The sequence below is a fragment of the Bubalus kerabau genome, chromosome 10 (assembly GCF_029407905.1).
Source record: "Bubalus kerabau isolate K-KA32 ecotype Philippines breed swamp buffalo chromosome 10, PCC_UOA_SB_1v2, whole genome shotgun sequence".
NCBI classification, from domain to species: Eukaryota; Metazoa; Chordata; class Mammalia; order Artiodactyla; family Bovidae; genus Bubalus; species Bubalus kerabau.
Genome location: NC_073633.1, coordinates 87,168,463 through 87,189,190, shown reverse-complemented (window position 1 = coordinate 87,189,190; position 20,728 = coordinate 87,168,463). Strand labels below are relative to the sequence as shown.

General features: G+C 43.0%; 1 protein-coding gene and 1 pseudogene across 3 annotated transcripts; both read left to right on the top strand.

Annotated features, from left to right (window-relative positions):
* Positions 1 to 287: 287 nt before the first annotated feature.
* On the top strand, positions 288 to 6,408 carry ADAM20 (ADAM metallopeptidase domain 20). Of its 3 annotated transcripts, XR_008699652.1 has the most exons (3): positions 288 to 620; positions 995 to 1,169; positions 5,005 to 6,408. XR_008699652.1 is itself a non-coding variant. In XM_055538483.1 (2 exons), the coding sequence occupies exon 2, from the start codon at positions 1,160 to 1,162 to the stop codon at positions 3,401 to 3,403; it is 2,244 nt and encodes a 747-aa protein (XP_055394458.1). In that variant the 5' UTR covers positions 302 to 620; positions 1,019 to 1,159; the 3' UTR covers positions 3,404 to 3,748. The 3 variants fall into 3 exon arrangements, 2 of the variants coding, with proteins under 2 accessions (XP_055394458.1, XP_055394457.1); XM_055538483.1 differs by lacking the exon at positions 5,005 to 6,408 and having other exon boundaries at positions 302 to 620; positions 1,019 to 3,748; XM_055538482.1 differs by lacking the exon at positions 5,005 to 6,408 and having other exon boundaries at positions 302 to 620; positions 995 to 3,748.
* Positions 6,409 to 8,281: 1,873 nt separating this feature from the next.
* On the top strand, positions 8,282 to 13,489 carry LOC129622130 (syntenin-1-like; annotated as a pseudogene).
* The last annotated feature ends 7,239 nt before the right edge of the window (positions 13,490 to 20,728 follow it).

Sequence of the window (20,728 nt, the reverse complement as noted above, 5' to 3'; positions counted from 1 at the left end):
CCAATTTTTTAAAATCTGTTGTTTTCAAATGTTAAGGAAATTATTGATACTTTTAACTGAAAGTCAGCAAATGAAGAAAATTAGCTTTTACTTGGGTTAAAATTTGTGTTTTCAACAGGTATGAAGTAAGTCCATTCAAATTGTGATCTCTGAATCTTTTAGTGAACTCACTCTAGATTTAAATTCTTCGGTCTAAGGTTCTCTAGAGAATTCAGCTAACTCACCATGCATGTAAAATATAGAATGGAATATATCTAAACACAGCCAAGGTGAGTCTCTTACGATTGAGAACATGATGCAGGTGGGCTAGGTGCAGAGAAGGCTGCTGCTTCCATGCCCTGATTAGAGGCAGCTGGGTTGTTGACGTGTCCCCAGATAACAGCCTCATTCCTATTGCTCTGTCAACGTAGCTGCCTTCCTTGGAAGGTCCAGGGGTTTTCTGCAGATGAAAGTGTGTTACAAATTACATGTTTGTCTGGATTGGGCTCCCAAAACTAATGAGTCCCTTAAGTGAGACTTACTTGGACTGCTCACCTCAAACAGAATGGGAGCTAGATAAGATGTCTGTAGAAGAGAAGGGGAGATGGAGCAAACTGTCTGAATAAAGAAACCAAAAAATGGTGAGTTTTGGATGGGCTGTCCGCATGCTTACTGAAGCTAGCAGAGTACCAATCGACTTTGGGTGGGGAGTAAATTGGGAGTCAGACGTCAGTCTTTCTAAAATGAGAAATGTCATGCCAGTGTTCATGCTTAGAGAATAGTATATTAATGAGTCCTTATATTACAACAGGATTCAACAATTACCCATCTATGATGAATTTCCTTCATTTCTTTCCCTGTAAACCTGCTCTTCCCTTATCCCTTGCCCTTACATATATGAGACAATCTCCAGAATTTTATTGATTCAAGCCTTGTCCCAATTGAAATCACTTTCTTTCTCTCCCTCTCTCTCCCTCTCTCCCCTACCCTCTCTGCCCCAACCACCCTCTCCTAGATCTTCTTTCTATTTTCACTTCAGCGTTGCGGCTTTGATGGGCCAGTTCTTCCAGGACACAGATCCATAAAGGTCATCCCTGCACCCTCAACAGCTGAGAGGGAGGAGCCAGACCAGCAGTGCCTGATGCCCTGCCCTCTTCTGTCCTAAGCAGGTGGCTCCATAATGACAGTGGGTGAGGCCCTGGTACACTTCAGAGTCACTCCCCTGCTGCTCTGGTTTGGGGTGTGTCTGTTCATTTCTGGTCACTCTCAGGCCAGGCCCTCCCAGCACTTCTCTTCCCCAGAGTTGGTGATCCCCTTGAAGGTGACTGGCTGGGGCAGAAATGCAAAGGTTCCAGGCTGGCTCTCCTATAGCCTGCGATTTGGGGGCCAAAGACACATCACCCACATGAAGGTCAAGAAGTTCTTGGTTTCCAGGCCCCTCCCAGTGTTCACCTACACAGACCAGCGTTCCCTGCACCAGGATCAGCCTTTTGTTCCTGATGACTGCTACTATCATGGTTATGTGGAGGGTGCTCCCAAGTCCCTGGTTGCCCTCAGTACCTGTTCTGGAGGTTTTCGAGGAATACTACAGATAAATGATCTTGCTTATGAAATTGAACCAGTTAGGTCTTCTGCCACATTTGAACACTGGGTGTATAGAATAGATATCGATGATACTCAGTTCCCACGTATGAGATGTGGGTTAACAGAAGAGGAAATAGCACGCCAATTGGAGTTGCATAATTTCACTCTGAAGCAAAGTTCTTACACAGGCTGGTGGACCCACTTGCGGTTTCTTGAGCTGGTAGTGATTGTGGACAATCTTCGATATGTTTTCTCGGGAAGCAATGTGTCAATAGTACAAAATGATATAGCTAATGCTGTCAACATAATAAATAGCCTGTATCGCCCTTTGGCAGTTGATGTAACTTTAACTGGGCTTGAAATCTGGACTGAAGGAAACCAAATTGCCACTGATAACATAGATAAAATGTTGGAGGATTTTGCTCTTTGGAAGTTTTTTAACCTTGATAACCGACTGCCACATGATGCAGCCCATCTTTTCATAAAGAAATCATTTGACCCTACACTTGGAGTTGCCTATGTTGCTGGAGTATGCCAGAATCCTTTTAATAGTGGAGTTATGGTTTTCCAAGATGAGAGTCTGTATGATTTTGGGCTTATTGTTACCCATGAACTTGGTCATAATTTAGGTATGCTGCATGATACTGAATTTTGTGTGTGTGAACTTCAGTTTTGCATAATGTATCCCGCCAGATCGGTAACGAGTAAATTCAGCAACTGCAGTTTTGCCGAGTTTTGGGACAATGTGATGAGGAATGGACTTTGTCTCTTCTCTCCTCCAAATCCAGCGAATATCTTTAGGATAAAGTATTGTGGGAACCTAGTGGTCGAAGAAGGAGAGGAGTGTGACTGTGGAACCATAGGGCAGTGTGCACGTGATCCCTGCTGTCTGCCGAATTGCGCTCTGAAGCCTGGAGCTGCTTGTGCTTCTGGGTCTTGCTGTAAAAACTGCAAGGTCATGTCAGCAGGGACCTTGTGCAGAAAACAGATCAATGAATGTGACCTTCCAGAGTGGTGCAATGGGACATCGCATCAGTGCCCAGAAGATGTATATGTGCAGGATGGGATTCCCTGTCGTGACAGTGCCTACTGCTATAAAAAGAACTGTGCTAACCATGATGAACAGTGCAGGGAGATTTTTGGCAAAGATGCAAGGAGTGCATCTCAGAGTTGCTACAAAGAAATCAACACCCAAGGAAATCGATTTGGTCACTGTGGTATCAGCAACACAGAGTACATAAAATGTGAAGTCCCTGATATCCTGTGTGGGAGAGTTCAGTGTGAAAATGTGGGAGTAATTCCGAATCTGATGGAACATTCCACAGTGCATCAGTTTCAAGTCAATGGCACCACTTGCTGGGGCACCGACTATCATGTCGGAATGTCCATACCTGATATCGGCCAGGTGAAGGAGGGCACAATGTGTGGTCAAAAAAAGATCTGTGTTCACAGCAGGTGTGTCACTATGGTTCCTGAGCCACAAGCCTGTCAGCCCGAGACCTGCCACATGAAGGGTGTCTGCAATAATAAGCAAGAGTGCCACTGCCACCCTGGATGGGCACCTCCCTACTGCAAGGATGAAGGCAGTGGAGGTAGTAATAGTAGTGGCCCATCTGGTAATCCCCAAGGAGATGAGGAAGAAGAGGCAGAAGACGCAGAACAGGCGGAAGACACAAAAATGGAAAAGAACACTCACATCTTACTGTGGCTTATTCCTTTGATTTGTTTATTTGTATGTTGCTTCCTTGTGCTTTGTAAGAACCATAAAAAGAAAAAGGAGCCAGAAATGATGGAGGAAGAGGATACTGAAAAAGAGGAGACGGAGGAAGAAAGTGACTAAGGCTCCTGCTTCATTCGCAAAGAAAAAAAAATCCCTGGCTTTTCTTTTAAATAGTAGAGGAGCATTAGGGCATGTCTGACTGCTTCAAGAAAAATTTAAGGATCTCTTATGGCAGGATCATAAGCAGTAATATTTCACTGAAGGATTCTTATCGTGTTCTTAACTTACTCTTCAGTGTGCTAAGCAATATTAAAAGTTCATTTTTTCCTTCTGGAAGTCATCTCTTTGTTTCCTGAGCAAAGGCACGGAAAAGTCTCATTTGTAACCTAATGTCTATCAGTTGTAAACATCCTCCCACCTTTGTATTCTTAAAATGTCATATCCAAGATGTGCCACTATATACCCTATTGCTGTTTGGCCTGCTCTTTTCTGGGGATCTGTGCCAAAGAGGGGCCAGTAAAAGTAGCCTGGAATGATGGATGAAGAGAGAAGGGAGTTTACCTTCCTGTGTGCCAAAAGTTACTCTGTCATTTTGGTAGCCAAGCTTGGTTTTGGATTCCGGTTTTGTTGACTCTGTTAGAATCACCCTCATTCTTCATTAGAAGTACAAGCACCAGTTGACCAGTGATGCTTTGAAAGATCACTGTTGTAGCTCTGGGGTTAGCAGTGTGGTTCTCCTCGGAGTTGCTGGAGCACCAGCAGCAGCTGGTCACTTGCCCTCCTTAGAAGTCTTGGTCCCTGCTCTGCAGAGGACCTCCTGAAATCACCAGTACTTGAATGAACCAACTTCTTTCTTTTGTTCCCTTGGCCCTGCGGCTGCAAGGTACTTTCAGTAGTTAGTTCATTGTGATAGTTTGAATTGTCCAGCAGCAGACACTGAACTAGAGTTTAGAGAGAAAGGGTGGAGGAAGTTAGCTGTACAGATGAGAAATTATACTACCCTTTCAGCCTTGGCCAACCTGGCAGCAAGCTCTGGAATGAATATTACCTGACAGACTAGTCTTGAATTGGGCTAAAATGGCCTGTCTTCACACTTTCCCCTTGCCCATTCACTGGATATGGGTGCTCCAAGAAGACTAAGAGCTTGGCCGTGCACCTCAGCAACTGAGGCTGACCCCAAAGAGCCAATATCTGGAGGCTCTATGCTGATAATTCCAGCAGCTGGTCAGCAAGACTTCCCTGGAAGGAGGATGAAGGTGCCTGATATGGAAATTCCACAATCTGACCTTTACACTGCTCTGATCAGCTTTTCTTTCTATATATTTTTTTAATTTTATTTTTTAACTTTACAATATTATATTGGTTTTGCCATATATCAAAATGAATCCACTACAGGTATACATGTGTTCCCCATCCTGAACCCTCCTCCCTCCCCATACCATCCCTCTTTTTATATTTTGAAACAACTTTTGGATTCTGGCAGGCACCTCTGCCTGTGGGGAACCACAGAAGAGGGAAGTTAGTGGGATGAAGCACAGACCCTACTACTGTGTTGGTTTTGGAGCTGAAGTTGATTGTTACTGCCTCTCTCCACTATGCCTTCTAGTTTCCCTCATCTCTAGAGAGCATTCTGATGGTTTGGGTGGGATATTCACCCTGTGTCCTTACCCAGGTCCGTATCTTTAAAATCCCCAAACGTCTGATCACGTTGCCTTTCTCAGGCTGGGATTGCTGAATCTATCCAGTCACAGTCACAGTAGAGCAGGAGGATAAGAAGAGGCACCCGAGACCTCCTGGCTTCCACACCCCTGCCCTACCTCCTATGATTAGGCTCAGCTATGCCTGTCAAGACTGTGACCTCTTCTTGCTACTACAGGGATCCAAGGATCCCCAAATGCCCAGGTGGCAGCCTTTATTTCCACTGGCACTTTAGCTTTGTCCCAAGGCAAAAATATGACCCATTAGGTGACTCTGCGGAGCCAGAGTTGCAGGGGACAGGAAGTACAAAACACAGCAGTGAGTCAGGGAGTGAGTGTAAGCGGTGCCACTGCTACTTCCAGCCCCTGGCTGCCAGACCCTTGTCAAGGTCCTGGCTTAGTGCGTACAGTCCCTCCTGGGATGCTCCTGAGTGAGAGTTCCCCAGGGAGACAGAACCAAGAGGCTGTGCAGATTTGTAGATTTACCCTTTTCTCAGAAGAGGAAGTCGGAGAAGGCGGTTGCACCCCACTCCAGTACTCTTGCCTGGAAAATCCCATGAATGGAGGAGCCTGGTAGGCTGCAGTCCATGGGATCGCTGAGTCAGACATGACTAAGCGACTTCACTTTCACTTTTTACTTTCATGTATTGGAGAAGGAAATGGCAACCCACTCCAGTGTTCTTGCCTGGAGAATCCCTGGGGCGGGGAAGCCTGGTGGGCTGCCGTCTATGGGGTCACACAGAGTCGCACATGAATGAAGCGACTTAGCAGCAGCAGCAGAAGAGGAAGTAAAGTCCTTGGGTGATATTGATTCTTCTTGAAATCTGGTAACTTTAATAGTATAATGGGAAATTAATCCTGAGATATTATGATATAAATTCAATACGCCTTATGCTACACGGTAGAATAAGAGGAAATAACAAGAAAAGACAAGAAATATGAATATAAAAATATACCAAAATAAGCAGGACATACTCATGACACATTCTAATCCTTGTTTCTGTAACTGCTCATATGGTTGCAGCTGGTATTTATGACCATCTTCTTTTACTACCCATTTTGTTCCTTTGTCTTCAGCAAGTACTGTATCTAATCATGTTCTTTATCTGATGGGGGTAATCCAAACCTTTATTCCTGGAGGGTCTGTGCCAATCCAACCTGCCATTGACCTTAATCACACGGCATGGTAATACTGGAGAATCCCTAAGATATTTCCTGTGTTCCAGACCTTCTCTTCTTTACCTTTACTGTGGAATAGTAGTCCAATTTCCCCTCATCACCCCAGTCATCACCATCAGATCAGATCAGTCGCTCAGTCGTGCCCAACTCTTTGCCACCCCATGAATCGCAGCACGCCAGGCCTCCCTGTCCATCACCAACTCCCGGAGTTCACTCAGACTTCATGTCCATCAAGTCAGTGATGCCATCCAGCCATCTCATCCTCTGTCGTCCCCTTCTCCTCTTGCCCCCAATCCCTCCCAGCATCAGAGTCTTTTGCAATGAGTCAACTCTTCGCATGAGGTGGCCAAAGTACTGGAGTTTCAGCTTTAGCATCATTCCTTCCAAAGAAATCCCAGGGCTGATCTCCTTCAGAATGGACTGGTTGGATCTCCTTACAGTCCAAGAGTCTTCTCCAACACCACAGTTCAAAAGCATCAATTCTTCAGCACTCAGCCTTCTTCACAGTCCAACTCTCACATTCATACATGACCACAGGAAAAACCATAGCTTTGACTAGCCGAACCTTTGTTGGCAAAGTAATGTCTCTGCTTTTGAATATGCTATCTAGGTTGGTCATAACTTTCCTTCCAAGGAGTAAGCGTCTTTTAATTTCATGGCTTCAGTCACCATCTGCAGTGATTTTGGAGCCCAGAGAAATAAAGTCTGACACTGTTTCCATGGTTTCCCCATCTATTTCCCATAAAGTGATTGGACCGGATGCCATGATCTTCGTTTTCTCAATGTTGAGCTTTAAGCCAACTTTTTCACTGTCCACTTTCACCTTCATCAAGAGGCTTTTTAGTTCCTCTTCACTTTCTGCCATAAGGGTGGTGTCATCTGCACATCTGAGGTTATTGATATTTCTCCTGGCAATCTTGATTCCAGTTTGTGTTTCTTCCAGCCCAGCATTTCTCATGATGTACTCTGCATATAAGTTAAATAAACAGGGTGACAATATACAGCCTTGACATACTCTTTTTCCTATTTGGAACCAGTCTGTTGTTCCATGTCCAGTTCTAACTGTTGCTTCCTGACCTGCATACAAATTTCTCAATAGGCAGATCAGATGGTCTGGTATTCCCATCTCTTTCAGAATTTTCCAGTTTGAGCATTCTTTGGCATTTCCTTTCTTAGGATTGGAATGAAAACTGACCTTTTCCAGTCCTGTGGCCACCGCTGAGTTTTCCAAATTTGCTGGCATATTGAGTCGTCACCATAGTTCCATTCATTGATTCAGAGGCATGGCAAACCAAATTGTCCAGGTGGCAGTCTTAACTTTCTGTTAATAAAATCAATCTAGGGTCTCCTGGTGGAAGCATTTTGCCATCTAGGACTAAGACTTCGAAGCTAGCAAAGTGTAAAATCATAAGAAGAGGAAGCCAAAATTTTGCTAGTAGGTCACCAAGGTTAATAATGAATGTGGTCAATTCCATTTCCACATTGATTCCTGGACCCTTGAATCCTGAGTATGGAGAAATAGCACCATATATTCGACATTGATTCTGGGCATAAGCAGCCTTCTGAAGACCCTTGCTTCAATCCTGCAAGGTATGGCCACCTAGCTAGCACTATAACTGAGTCTTCAAAAGGCTGTTGTGTCAAGACAGCTGCTTCAGGATGGTGGGGAACATGATAAGACCAGTAAATTCTATAAGCATGGACCAATTGCCACATTTCTTTTTCTGTGCAGTGCATTTCTTGATCAAAAGTAATGCTGTGTGGAATACCATGCTGACGGATAAGGCATTCTTTAGGTCCATGGATGGTATCTTTGGCAGAAGTACTGGGCGTGGGGTGGGGTGGGGGGGCGCAGATTACATCCAGAGTGTCTACTCTTGTAGGAATAAAATGCTTCACCTTGTATATTGGAAGCAGTCCAGGGAGGTAATGAACCACCTTCTGATGCACACACTAGGAAGCTGTCTGATCACCCCAGGGAATATTGCCATATTGGAGGCTCAGTGTTGGTCTCTGCCACTGAAGATTGGGCAGTTAGTGGTGGCTATAGCCTGGTCATTCTTGGTGAGTGGAAGTCAGTGTTGCTGAGCCCACATATAACTGTCAACTCTGCCCTGCCACCATGGCTACTTTGTTAATGAGCCCATTGGGTGATGATAGGTAGCTAGGGAAACAGGCCAACCGGTATCCACAGAATGAGTCATCCTATCCACTTCGTTATTTGAATCCTCTGCTGAGGGAACCCTTTGGTGAGCATTCATGTGTGACACAAATACTTTCATGTTTTTTGACCAGATAAGCCCGTCCACATACCTCTTTCCCATATTTCTTTGTCACCAATTTTCACGTCATGTTCTTCACATGTCCCTAAACCATTGGCCACAGCCCATGAATAGGTATATAATCACAGATCTGGCCGTTTCTCCTTGCAAGCAGTGTGTACAGTGGAGTGCACTCCCCAAAGTTCTGTGCACCAGGAGAATTTTCCTTCTTCACTGTGCTTCAGGAATGTCCCCGCAAAGGGTCATAGTGTTGCAGCTCTTCACATACAGGTGGTCCATGCATATCGTGCAGAACCATCTGTAAACCAGGCCCGGATGTTCTATTCCCCTGTCATCTGATTACAGGGAACTCCCCATGAGGCTCTCCTGCTCAGGCCTGACTTGTATATATCACTTCTATTTGATGATGGAGTGTTACTATGCAGGCCCACGTTATGGTGTGGTGGCTCAGATAATACCCAATTCATGATGGGCAACTGGGTAAGCCCATCATCAAGCATTCATTATCTACTATGGCCCTATAATCTACCAAGACCTGTTTCTCATAAAGAGAGTAGTTATCCAAAGGTGATGGCATAGCCTTGCATCAAATTCTTAAAGGACCACAGTGCGATTCACGTATAGGAGCCTGACAAAGTCTCCAAATGCTGTCCCCATCTGCGGCAGAGACTTTGAAGCACCACTCCACGTGCTGGATCATAAGGCCCAAGTTGCCGAGAAGTTTGCACAGCTGGCGGATCTGGGGCAGAACCTTCTCATCTTCTGGGCCTCCTCAAAAGTAGCACCTTTTCAGGCCACTTGGTAAATGGTTTGGAGCAACACACCAAATGAGGAATATGTTGCCTCCCAAATCCAGAGTCCCCTTGGGGATTGATCTGCTTTCTTGGTTGTACCAGAGCCAGATACCATTTACTTTTTATCTTAGAAGTGATGACATGATCCAGACCACAGATTCCCTAAAAATTTCCCTGAGGTAGGAATGAATTTTGGTTAGATTTATTTCCCACGCTCTGATATACAAATGTCTTGCCAGTGAGCCTAGGGTAGTTACTGTAACTCACTCACTAGATGCAATCAACATAGTATCATCAATATAGTGGGCCAGTATGATATCTTGTGGAGGGAAAAGTGATTGAGATCCCTGCAAACTAAATTATGACATAGAGCTGGGTGGTTGATAGGTCTGAGAGGGAGAACAGTGCATGTGCATTGCTGGCCTTGCCAGTGAAAGGAACTGCCTCTGGTGGGCCTCATGGACAGCAATAGAGAAAAAGCCATTTGCCACATCAGTAGCTACATACCAGGTACCAGCGGATGTGTGAATCTGCTCAAGCAACAAAATCATATCTGGTTCAGCAGCTGCAATTGGAGTCACGACTTCTTTAAGCTTAGAATGAAGTAATCCACTGTCATTCTCCAAGATCCACATGTCTTCTGCACAGGTCAGCTAGAGATGAATGAGAATGTGGTGTGAAGGACTGCGTCCTTCAAGTCCTTGATGGTGGCAGCAGTATCTGCAGTTCTTCCAGGGATGTGGTGTTACTTTTGGTTTATTATTTTCCTAGGCAGAGACAGTACAAATGGCTTCCCCTTGGGCTTTTCTACCATAATAGCCCTCACTGCACAAGTGGGGAACCAATGTGAGGATTCCAGCTGCTAACTATGTCTGTTCCAGTTACGCATTCTGCAACTAGGGAAGAAACTACAGGGTGGGTGCAGAGAGGCCCTGGACCTACTGTGAGATGGGCTTGAGATAAAGCTCCCTTGACTACCTGACCTCTGAAAGCACCCGCTCTCTCTGGAGGGCTGCAGTGATGTTTTGAGTCTTCTGGAATCAGTGTCAGTTTGGAGCCACTGTCTGGTAATCTCCAGAAGGTAGGATTATTTCCTTCCCTCAATGTTCATTTGCCTTGTTAAAAGGCCACAGGTTCCTCTGGGGAAGGCTGGGAGAAAAGTTTACTGTATAAATCTCCATTAGTCTGCCAGGGTCCTTCCTCAAGGGGACCTAACCTCCCATTCATTCAAAGGGTTTCGGGTCTCTAAACTGGCTCAACTCTGGGAATTGATTGAGTGGCTGTGACTCATTTCCTGATTTGAGTCAAGTGACTTTGTTCACTTGACTTTGAACTTTTCTGCTTATTTAGCTCAAGAGAGAATTTCTGTTTCACTTGTAGGAACATCATGATTAACTCACCAAGACCGTAGGTTTGCATGAGCCTGACTATTCTGATGGCTACTTTGGCTCTACTGTTCATTATGGTAACCATGCCTCCCTTGGCTTTTTTGGTTGAGTGCCATCACTTGGCCCCTGCCACCCTAGGATCCACATATTCCTATTGCATGAAGTTTCCCAATTGAGTAGCCATGGTTTCCACTCCAAGATCTGTCCTCCAGAGAAGAGCCATCATTGAGCTCTTCAAGGATTTTGGGCTCCTCTCACAAATTTATTTCTCAAAATATTAAGTGAAAGGTATGTCCTCTGGACCCTCCCAGTGTAGGTGAGCAAGTCTTAAATGACTTCACTCTAATATTTCAGTCTCCCTAAGCCTCTGAATCCCTTCTTCTACATTAAAGCAAAAGAGGTTCAGCATTTCCAGTTGGCTCACAGTAGGCCTTCTTTTGGTCCATGTTTCAGAGAACCAACCAACAAATTGTTAGAGCCCTTTTTGAAACCCCAACCTGCAGCATTTAATGCAGAATCTCAGCTTAGTGAGCCCATGTCAATAAATTCAGACCAATCCAACTTTATGATCCCTCTACCATTATCCTACATACTCAGTGTTCATTCTCACACATGTTCACTTGATGTCTACTTCTATAAATTAGAAAACTCAGATAGTTCCTTTGGAGTGTAGTACACATCTTCATGGGTTACTCATTGTATTTCACCTTTGCTGTTAAATCACGTTAGTCATGTCCAACTCTTTGTGACCCAGTGGACTGTAACCTGCCAGGCTCCTCTTTCTGTTGGATTTTCCAGGCAAGAATACTGGAGTGGGTTGCCATGCCCTTCTCCAGGGGAACTTCCATGTGTGTGTATATGTGTGTGTGTGTGTGTATCCAAATCACTTTGTAATACAAACTAATACAGCATTATAAATCAACTGTACTTAACTGGAAAAAAAAAAAAACCCAAATCTATACACAATAGATACATAAAACTAAAGAGAAAAAAACACAACTTTTTTACTCAAGAAAACCAAATGACAAGGAAAAAAGAACAAAGAAAAACTACAAAAAGAACCATTAAGCAACAAATTGGCAACATGTACATACCTATCAATAATCTCTTTAAGTGCCAATGGATTAAATGCTTCAATCAAAAGACATAGGGTTGGGCTTCCCTGGTAGCCCAGTAGTTAAGAATCTACCTGCCATTGCAGGGACACAGGTTCAATCCCTGGTTCAGGAAGATCCCACCTGCTATGGCCACAACTGAAGAGCCAGTGTTCTAGAGCCCATGAGCGACAACTACTAAGCCCATACACCAGAACTACTGAAGCCCACATGCCTAAACCCAAGCTCCACAACAAGAGAAGCCACCACAATGAGAAGTTCACACACCACAAATCGAGTGTAGCTCCTGCTCACTGAAATTAGAGGAAGCCCATGCACAGCAGTAAAGACTCAGCACAGCTCCAAATAAGTAAATCTTAAAAAAAAAATACAGAGGTGGCTAATTGGATTAAAAAAAACAAACAAGGAGCATCTATATGCTGCCTACAAGAGACACACTTCAGATCTAAAGACACAGACTAAATGTGAGGAGATGGAAAAAGATATTTCATGCAAATGGAGATGAAAAGAAACCTGGGTAAGTATATTCATATCAGACAAAGTTGACTTTAAAGCAAAGTCTATTATAAAATCAAAGAATAGCATTATATAATGATAAATCAGTACAAGAAGAGGATATAACATTCGTTAACATATGTGCAACTAAATGAGAGCACCCAAATATATAAAGCAAACTTTCAAAGGCATAGATGGAGAAATTGACAATAGTACATTAATGGTAAGAGACTTTAATGGCCGCCTTTAAATCTAAGAACAGATTATCCAGACAGAAAATTAATAAGGAAACAGTGGCCTTAAATGACACATTAGACCAGTTGCTCTGTGTCTGTACCCATCGCCTGAAGACCTGAAGGTAGACAAGGAGATTCAGGCTCAGGCTGCCTTTACCGCAAACCCTGCCAACCCAGTGATTTTATCCGAAGCCTCTGCTCCTGTCTCTCCATATGGAAATCTCTGCCCTAAACTATATCCAGAGTTCTCTCAGTACATGGGACTGAGTTTAAATGAAGAATAAATATGTGCAAATAGGGCCATGGTTCCTGGAGCACCAAGTCGGGGGCAGTTGGTTGGCATGAACTTCCTTCCAGTCACTGCTGGTGACATGGGAATCTGCAGAGCAGAGATTAAGTAAGGAATCTGGGAAGTCATCTTGTGTAAAGATTAGGACAGAAAAAAAAAATCGGGCTCAGGCTGAAATCCATAGACAATGGTGTGTTTATTCAGCTCATCCAGGCCTAGTCTTGGTCCTCCCTGGTGGGTCTGTGGTTTGGGAACCAGGTGCTGCAGATCAAGGAGAACTGTGTGGGCTGGAGCTCGGATCAGGCACTCAGGGTGCTCACACAGGCTTTTGGGGAGAAGATCACCATGACCATTTGTGACAGGCCCTTTGAACGGACAATTACCTTGAATAAAGATAGTACTGGACACGTCGACTTTGTCTTTAAAAAATGGAAAAATCACTTCCATCGTGAAAGACAGTTCTGCAGCTAGAAATGGTCTTCTCACAGAACACAACACCTGTGAGGTCAATGGACAGCACGTCATTGGACTGAAGGACTCTCGAATCGCAGATGTACTGTCCACAGCTGGAAATATAGTTAAATATAGTTACTATTATAATCATGTCTGCTTTTATCTTTGGACACATTATTAAACAGATGGTGCCAAGCATAATGAAAAGCTTGCTGGATCACACCATTCCTCCAAGCATAATGAAAAGCTTGCTGGGTCACAACATTCCTGGGGTTTAGAATTCAGGGCACAGTGGAAACTTCCTAGAAGTTTGCCTGTAAGTCTTCAGCAACTTGCCTTTATATCATGCACATGAAGCCTTCCAGGAGCCAGTGAGCATTTGCTGTGTGAGGACCTTCATGTCTTCCAGTAGGGCTGGGGATCTTACTGTTCGATCTGGTATCTTGTTCAGACATCAAGATAGTTGTAATCGTATCCTGGTTTTACAGTTGAAAAGACTTTCACAGACTAGTTTCTTTCCTGGGAACCTGATGCTTTCCTGGGATCCTGATCCCAGGATCAAAATCACTGGGCTCCAAAATAACTGCAGATGGTGACTGCAGCCATGAAATTAAAAGATGCTTGCTCCTTGGAAGACAAGCTATGACCAACCTAGACAGCATATTAAAAAGCATAGACATTACTTTCCCGACAAAGGTCCAACTAGTTAAAGCTATGGTTTTTCCAGTGGTCAGGTATGGATGTGAGAGTTGGACTGTAAAGAAAGCTGAGCGCTGAAGAACTGATGCTTTTGAACTGTGGTGTTGGAGAAGACTCTTGCGAGTTCCTTGAACTGCAAGGAGATCAAACCAGTCAATCCTAAAGGAAATCAGTCCTGAATATTCATTGGAAGGATTGATGCTGAAGCTCCAATATTTTGGCCACCCTGATGTGAAGAACTGACTCATTGGAAAAGACCCTGATGCTCGGAAAGAATGAAGACACGAGGAGAAGGGGATGACAGAGGATGAGATGGTTGGATGGCATCACCAACTGGATGGATATGAGTTTGAGCGAGCTCCGGGAGTTGGTGATGGACGGGAAAGCCTGGCATGGTGCAGTCCATGGGGTCGCAAAGAGTTGGACATGACTGAGCAATTGAACTGAACTAAACTGAATCTTTCACAAGCTTTGTGAGTGGAATGACTGATACAGGCTCAGCTGTGTGTTAGACCCCTCACCTGCACCCTGGGTATCAAGCAGTGCTGTCAGATCGCTGTAGTTCTGTGGTGTATTTGCATTTTTACCGTGTCACTGTAGTACATGTAGAATTACTTTTCTTCAGTTCTGTGTGTGTCACACACCAATTAAGTAACACTGGTTTTATTCCATGTAAGCATTATTAGAGAATGTGTGTAGCTGTAAGAGACTGTATTGATTATCATTACATTTTAACTACTTAATGCGCTTGAATTTTCACCTTAACTAAGTTAAGCATCCAGAATAAAAGCCAAGACGTAATGATTGCTGCCTTTCTAAACCCAGATGCAGATCTGCATTCAAAGGAGATGTACACAAGCTGCGCAGTCCGACGGTGCATCCTGAGCAAGCACGGCTACCTACTTGCATTTGAGGTTTTCTAGCAGCAGCAGCAGCAGTCCTTGTGTAATGGGAACTTCTTCTTTATAATAATAACTAGTATCACTTTCTGAGAAATGAAGCACTATATATTCAGTGTAAAAATTCTTGAACTAAATAAGATGAACCTTGGCTCCTGTTTTCAAGTGTAGATTAAGTTGGCTAAGACTTGATCAAGGCACTTACACGTTATGTAGCATAGTCTCAGGACACTGTTCTGCTCATCTGTTCCATTTCCTGCCTCCTCCCTGCTCACAGAGTGACAGCGGTACATCATCCTGATTTTTTTCCCTCTCTTGGTTTATGCCTATTCTAATTGAAAATGTGTTAATAAAGTTAAAAAAAAAAGAAAATTCAACAATATGTAGAAAGGATTAAATACCATGATCAAGTGGGATTTAGTCCAGAGATGTGAGGATGAGTCAACATTTGAAAAAAATCAATGTCATATACCACATTAACAAAAGGAAGGATAAAAAGCACATAATCATCTCCATAGACACAGGAAAAGCATTTGACAAAATTCAACCTCATTCAGGATAAAAACTTTCATCCAAATGGGTACAAAAGGAACGTATCTCAACATAATAAAGGCCATTATGACAGACCCACACTAATGTCATACTCAATGTTGAAACTTTTTCTCTAAAATCAGGAACAAGACAGGGATACCCACTCTAACCATTTATATTTAACACATCATTGCAAGTCCTTGCCATAGCAGTCAGATGAGAAAAAGAAATAAAAGTTATCCAAGAAAGAGTAACCTGTCACTATTTGCAGATGATGTGGTAATATATGGAGAAAATCCTGAGGTCTCCAGCAAAAAATGATTGAAACTAATTAAAAAGTTCAATAGAGTTGTAGGATACAAGAGTAATACACAGAAATCTATTGCTTTTCTACACATTAATAATGAACTATCATGAAAACAAAGCAAGAAAAACTCTTTCTGGACTCCCTATTCTGTCCCATTGATCTATATATCTTTTCTTATGCCAATACTATCGAGACTTCATGAATAGGTAGCATGGATGAATCTCTGAAAATATACTAAGTGAAAGAAGCACTTCTCAAAAGAATGCATACTATTGATATTTATGTGAGATCCTAGAATAGGCAATATTCTATAGTAATTGCATATTACATATTTTATTTGAATAAATATATAAATTTGACATGTAGTACGTTTATTTTCATGCAGTTGAAATATTTTCTAATATCTCTCATGATTTGTCCTGTTACCTGAAAGTTATTTTAAGGCATGTTAATTTATGTTGAAATATTGTCAAAACAGGAGATGGCAAGATTGAACATCAACATTTTAGGAATCAGTGAACTAAAATGGAAAGGAATGGGCAAATTTAATTCAGATGACCATTATATCTACTATTGTGGGCAAGAATCCCTTAGAAGAAATGGAGTAGCCCTCATAGTCAACACAAGGCTCTGAAATGTAGTACTTGGATGCAATCTCAAAAATGACAGAATGATCTCAGTTTGTTTCCAAGGCAAACCATTCAATATCACAGTAATCCAAGTCTATGCCCCAACCACTAAAGCTGAAGAAGCTGAAGTTGAACAGTTCTATGAAGACCTTCAAGACCTTCTAGAACTAACACTGAAAAAGGAGGTCCTTTTCATCATAGGGGACTGGAATGCAAAAGTAGGAAGTCAAGAGATACCTGGAGTAATAGGCAAGTTTGGCCTTGGACTAAAAAATGAAGGGCAAAGGCTGATAGTTTTGCCAAGAGAACACACTTTTCACAGCAAACACCTTCTTGCAACAACACAAGAGACAACTCTACACATGGACATCACCATATGGTCAATACTGAAATCTGATTGATTATATTCTTTGCATCCAAAGATGGAGAAGCTCTATATAGTCAGCAAAAACAAAACAGGGAACTGACTGTGATGAACTACTTATTGCAACATTCAGACTTAAATTGAAGAAATTAGGGAAAACCACTAGAACATTCAGGTATGACCTAAATCAAATCCCTTTATGATTCAGTGGAAGTGAGAAATAGATTCAAAGGATTAGATCTGATAGACAGAGTGCCAATGAACTATGGACTGAGGTTTGTAACATTGTACAGGAGGCAGTGATCAAACCATCCCCAAGGAAAAGAAATGCAAAAAGGCAAAATGGTTGTCTGAGGAGGGCTTACAAATAGCTGAGAAAAGAAGAGAAGTGAAAAGGCAAAAGAGAAAAGGAAAGATAAACCCATCTTAATGCAGAGTTCCAAAGAATAGCAGGGATAAATGAAAGCCTTTTTAAGTGATCAGTGCAAAGAAATACAGGAAAGCAATAGAATGGAGGAGACTAGAGATCTCTTCAAGAAAATTAGAGATACCAAGGGAACATTTCATGCAAAGTTGGGCACAATAAAGGACAGAAATGGTATGGACCTAACAGAAGCAGAAGAAATTAAGAAGAGCTGGCAAGAATACACAGAAGAACTGTACAAAAAGATTTTAACTACCCAAATAACCAAAATGGTGTGCACTCACCTAGAGCCGGACATCCTGAAGTGTGAAGTCAAGTGGGCCTTAGGAAGCATCACTACGAACAGAACTAGTGGAGGTGATGGAATTCCAGCTGAGCTATTTCAAATCCTGAAAGATAATGCAGTTAAAGTGCAGCACTCAATATGCCAGCAAATTTGGGAAACTCACAGGACTGGAAAAGGTCAGTTTTCATTCCAATTGCAAAGAGGGGCAATGCCAAAGAATGTTCCAACTACAATACAATTGCACTCATTTCAGATGCTAACAAGGTCATGCTCAAAATCCTTCAAGTTAAGCTTCAGCAGTACGTGAACTAGAACTTCCAGATGTTCAAGCTGGATTTAGAAAAGGTGGAGGAACCAAAGATCAAATTGCCAACATCCATTGGATCATGGAAAAAAGTATGAGAAAGCAAGAGAATTCTGGAAAAATATCTATTTCTGCTCTATGCTAAAGCCTTAGACTGTATGGATCACAACAAACTGTGGAAAATTCTTCAAGAGATGGGAATACCAAACCACTTTACCTTCCTGCTGCAAACTGTGTATACAGGTCAAGAAGCAACAGTTAGAATGGACATGGAACAACAGACTGGTTCCAAATTGGGAAAGGAGTACATCAAGACTGTATATGTTCACCCTGTTTATTTAACTTAGATGCAGAGTACATCATGCAAAATGCCAGGCTGGATGAAGTACAAATGGGAATCAAGATTGCAGGGAGAAATATCAATAACCTCAGATATGCAGATGACACCACCCTTATGGCAGAAATCTAAGAAGAACTAAAGAGCCTCTTTATGCAAGTGAAAGAGGAGAGTGAAAAACCTGGCTTAAAACTCAACACTCAAAAAACTAAGATCATGGCATCTGATCATCACTTGATGGCATATAGATGGGTAAACAGTGGAAACAGTGTCAGACTTTATTTTTGGGGGCTCCAAAATCACTGCAGATGGTGACTGCAGCCATGAAATTAAAAGATGCCTACTCCTTGGAAGAAAAGCTATGACCAACCTAGACAGCATATTAAAAAACAAAGACATTACTTTGCTGACAAAGGTACATCTAGTCAAAGCTATGGTTTTTCCAGTAGTCATGTATGGATGTGAGGGTTGGACTATAAAGAAAGCTGAGGGCCAAAGAATTGATGCTTTTGAACTGTGGTGTTGGAGAAGACTCTTGAGAGTCCCTTGGACAGCAAGAAGATTCAACCAGTCAATCCTAAAGGAAATCAGTCCTGAATATTCTTTGGAAGGACTGATGCTGAAGCTGAAACTCCAATACTTTGGCCACCTGATGTAAAGAACTGACTCATTGGAAAAGACCCCAGTGATGGGAGAGATTGAAGGCAAGAGAAGGGGACGACAGAGGATTAGATGGTTGGATGGCATCGCCGACTCGATGGACATGAATTTGAGTGAGCTCTGGGAGTTGGTGATGGACAGGGAAGCCTGGTGTGCTGCAGTCCATGGGGTTGCAAAGAGTTGGACACAACTGGGTGACTGAACTGAACTGAATGAAGATAATGGAAACCTCCTTCAAAAGGTCTTCTGCATGCACTGTCGTATTCAGTGTCCCTGACCCTGCAGCAGGCCACTGTTGACCCATGCCTCCGCTAGAGTCTCCTTGAGACTCACAGGCAAGTCTGGGTCAGTCTCTTTTGGACTGCTCTTTTTCTCCTGGGTCCTGGTGCACACAAGGTTTTGTTTGTGTCCTCCAAGAGTCTGTTTCCCGAGTCCTGTGTAAGTTCTGTAATCAAATCCTACTGGCCTCCAAAGTCAAATTCCCCAGGGGTTCTCAGTCCCTTTGCCAGACCCCCAGGTTGGGAAATCTGTTGTGGTTCCTAGAACTTTCTTAACAGTGTGAGAATTTATTTGGTATAATTGTTCTGCAGTTTGTGGGTTGTCTGCTTGGTGGCTCTATGGTGGGGCTAATGGTGACTTCCTCCAAGAGGGCTTATGCCACACACTGTGTGGCCTAGGTCTGCTGCAGCAAGAGCCACTGCCCCTGTGGCAGGCCACCGCTGACCTGTGCCTCCACAGGAGATACTCAAACACCCCAAGGTTGGTCTGGCTCAGTCTCTGTGGGGTCTGTGGGTGTAGTGTGCACAAGATTTTGTTTCAGCCCTCCAAGCATCTCTGGTGAGTATGGGGTTTGATTCTAGACATGATTTTGCCCCTCCTACCATCCTGCTGGGGCTTCTCCTTTGCCCTTGGATGTGGGGCATCTTTTTTTGGTGGGATCCAACATTCTCCTCAATGGTTGTTCATCAGCAAGTTGCAATTTTGAAGTTCTTGCAGGAGAAGATGAGCACATGTCCTTCTACTCTGCCATCTTGCTCCATCGATTTGATGGAGTGCCACCTTGCTCCATCAAAGCCTTCTTAGATAACCATTTTGCCCTTTTGCATTTCTTTTTCTTGGGAATAGTTTTTTTTTTTTTTTTAATTTTATTTTATTTTTAAACTTTACATAACTGTATTAGATTTGCCAAATATCAAAATGAATCCACCACAAGTATACATGTGTTCCCCATCCTGAACCCTCCTCCCTCCTCCCTCCCCATTCCATCCCTCTGGGTCCTCCCAGTGCACCAGCCCCAAGCATCCAGTATCGTGCATCGAACCTGGACTGGCAACTCATTTCATACATGATATTTTACATGTTTCAATGCCATTCTCCCAAATCTTCCCACCCTCTCCCTCCCACAGAGTCCATAAGACTGTTCTATACATCAGTGTCTCTTTTGCTGTCTCGTACACAGGGTTATTGTTACCATCTTTCTAAATTCCATATATATGCGTTAGTATACTGTATTGGTGTTTTTCTTTCTGGCTTACTTCACTCTGTATAATAGGCTCCAGTTTCATCCACCTCATTAGAACTGATTCAAATGTATTCTTTTTAATGGCTGAATAATACTCCATTGTGTATATGTACCACAGCTTTCTTATCCATTCATCTGCTGATGGACATCTAGGTTGCTTCCATGTCCTGGCTATTATAAACAGTGCTGCGATGAACATTGGGGCACACGTGTCTCTTTCCCTTCTGGTTTTCTCAGTGTGTATGCCCAGCAGTGGGATTGCTGGATCATAAGGCATGTCTATTTCCAGTTTTTTAAGGAATCTCCACACTGTTCTCCATAGTGGCTGTACTAGTTTGCATTCCCACCAACAGTGTAAGAGGGTTCCCTTTTCTCCACACCCTCTCCAGCATTTATTACTTGTAGACTTTTGGATCGCAGCCATTCTGACTGGTGTGAAATGGTACCTCATAGTGGTTTTGATTTGCATTTCTCTGATAATGAGTGATGTTGAGCATCTTTTCATGTGTTTGTTAGCCATCTGTATGTCTTCTTTGGAGAAATGTCTATTTAGTT

Coding starts and splice junctions, on each gene's coding strand:
- ADAM20 (XM_055538483.1), top strand. CDS start 1,160: ATGACAGTGGGTGAGGCCCTGGTACACTTCAGAGTCACTCCCCTGCTG.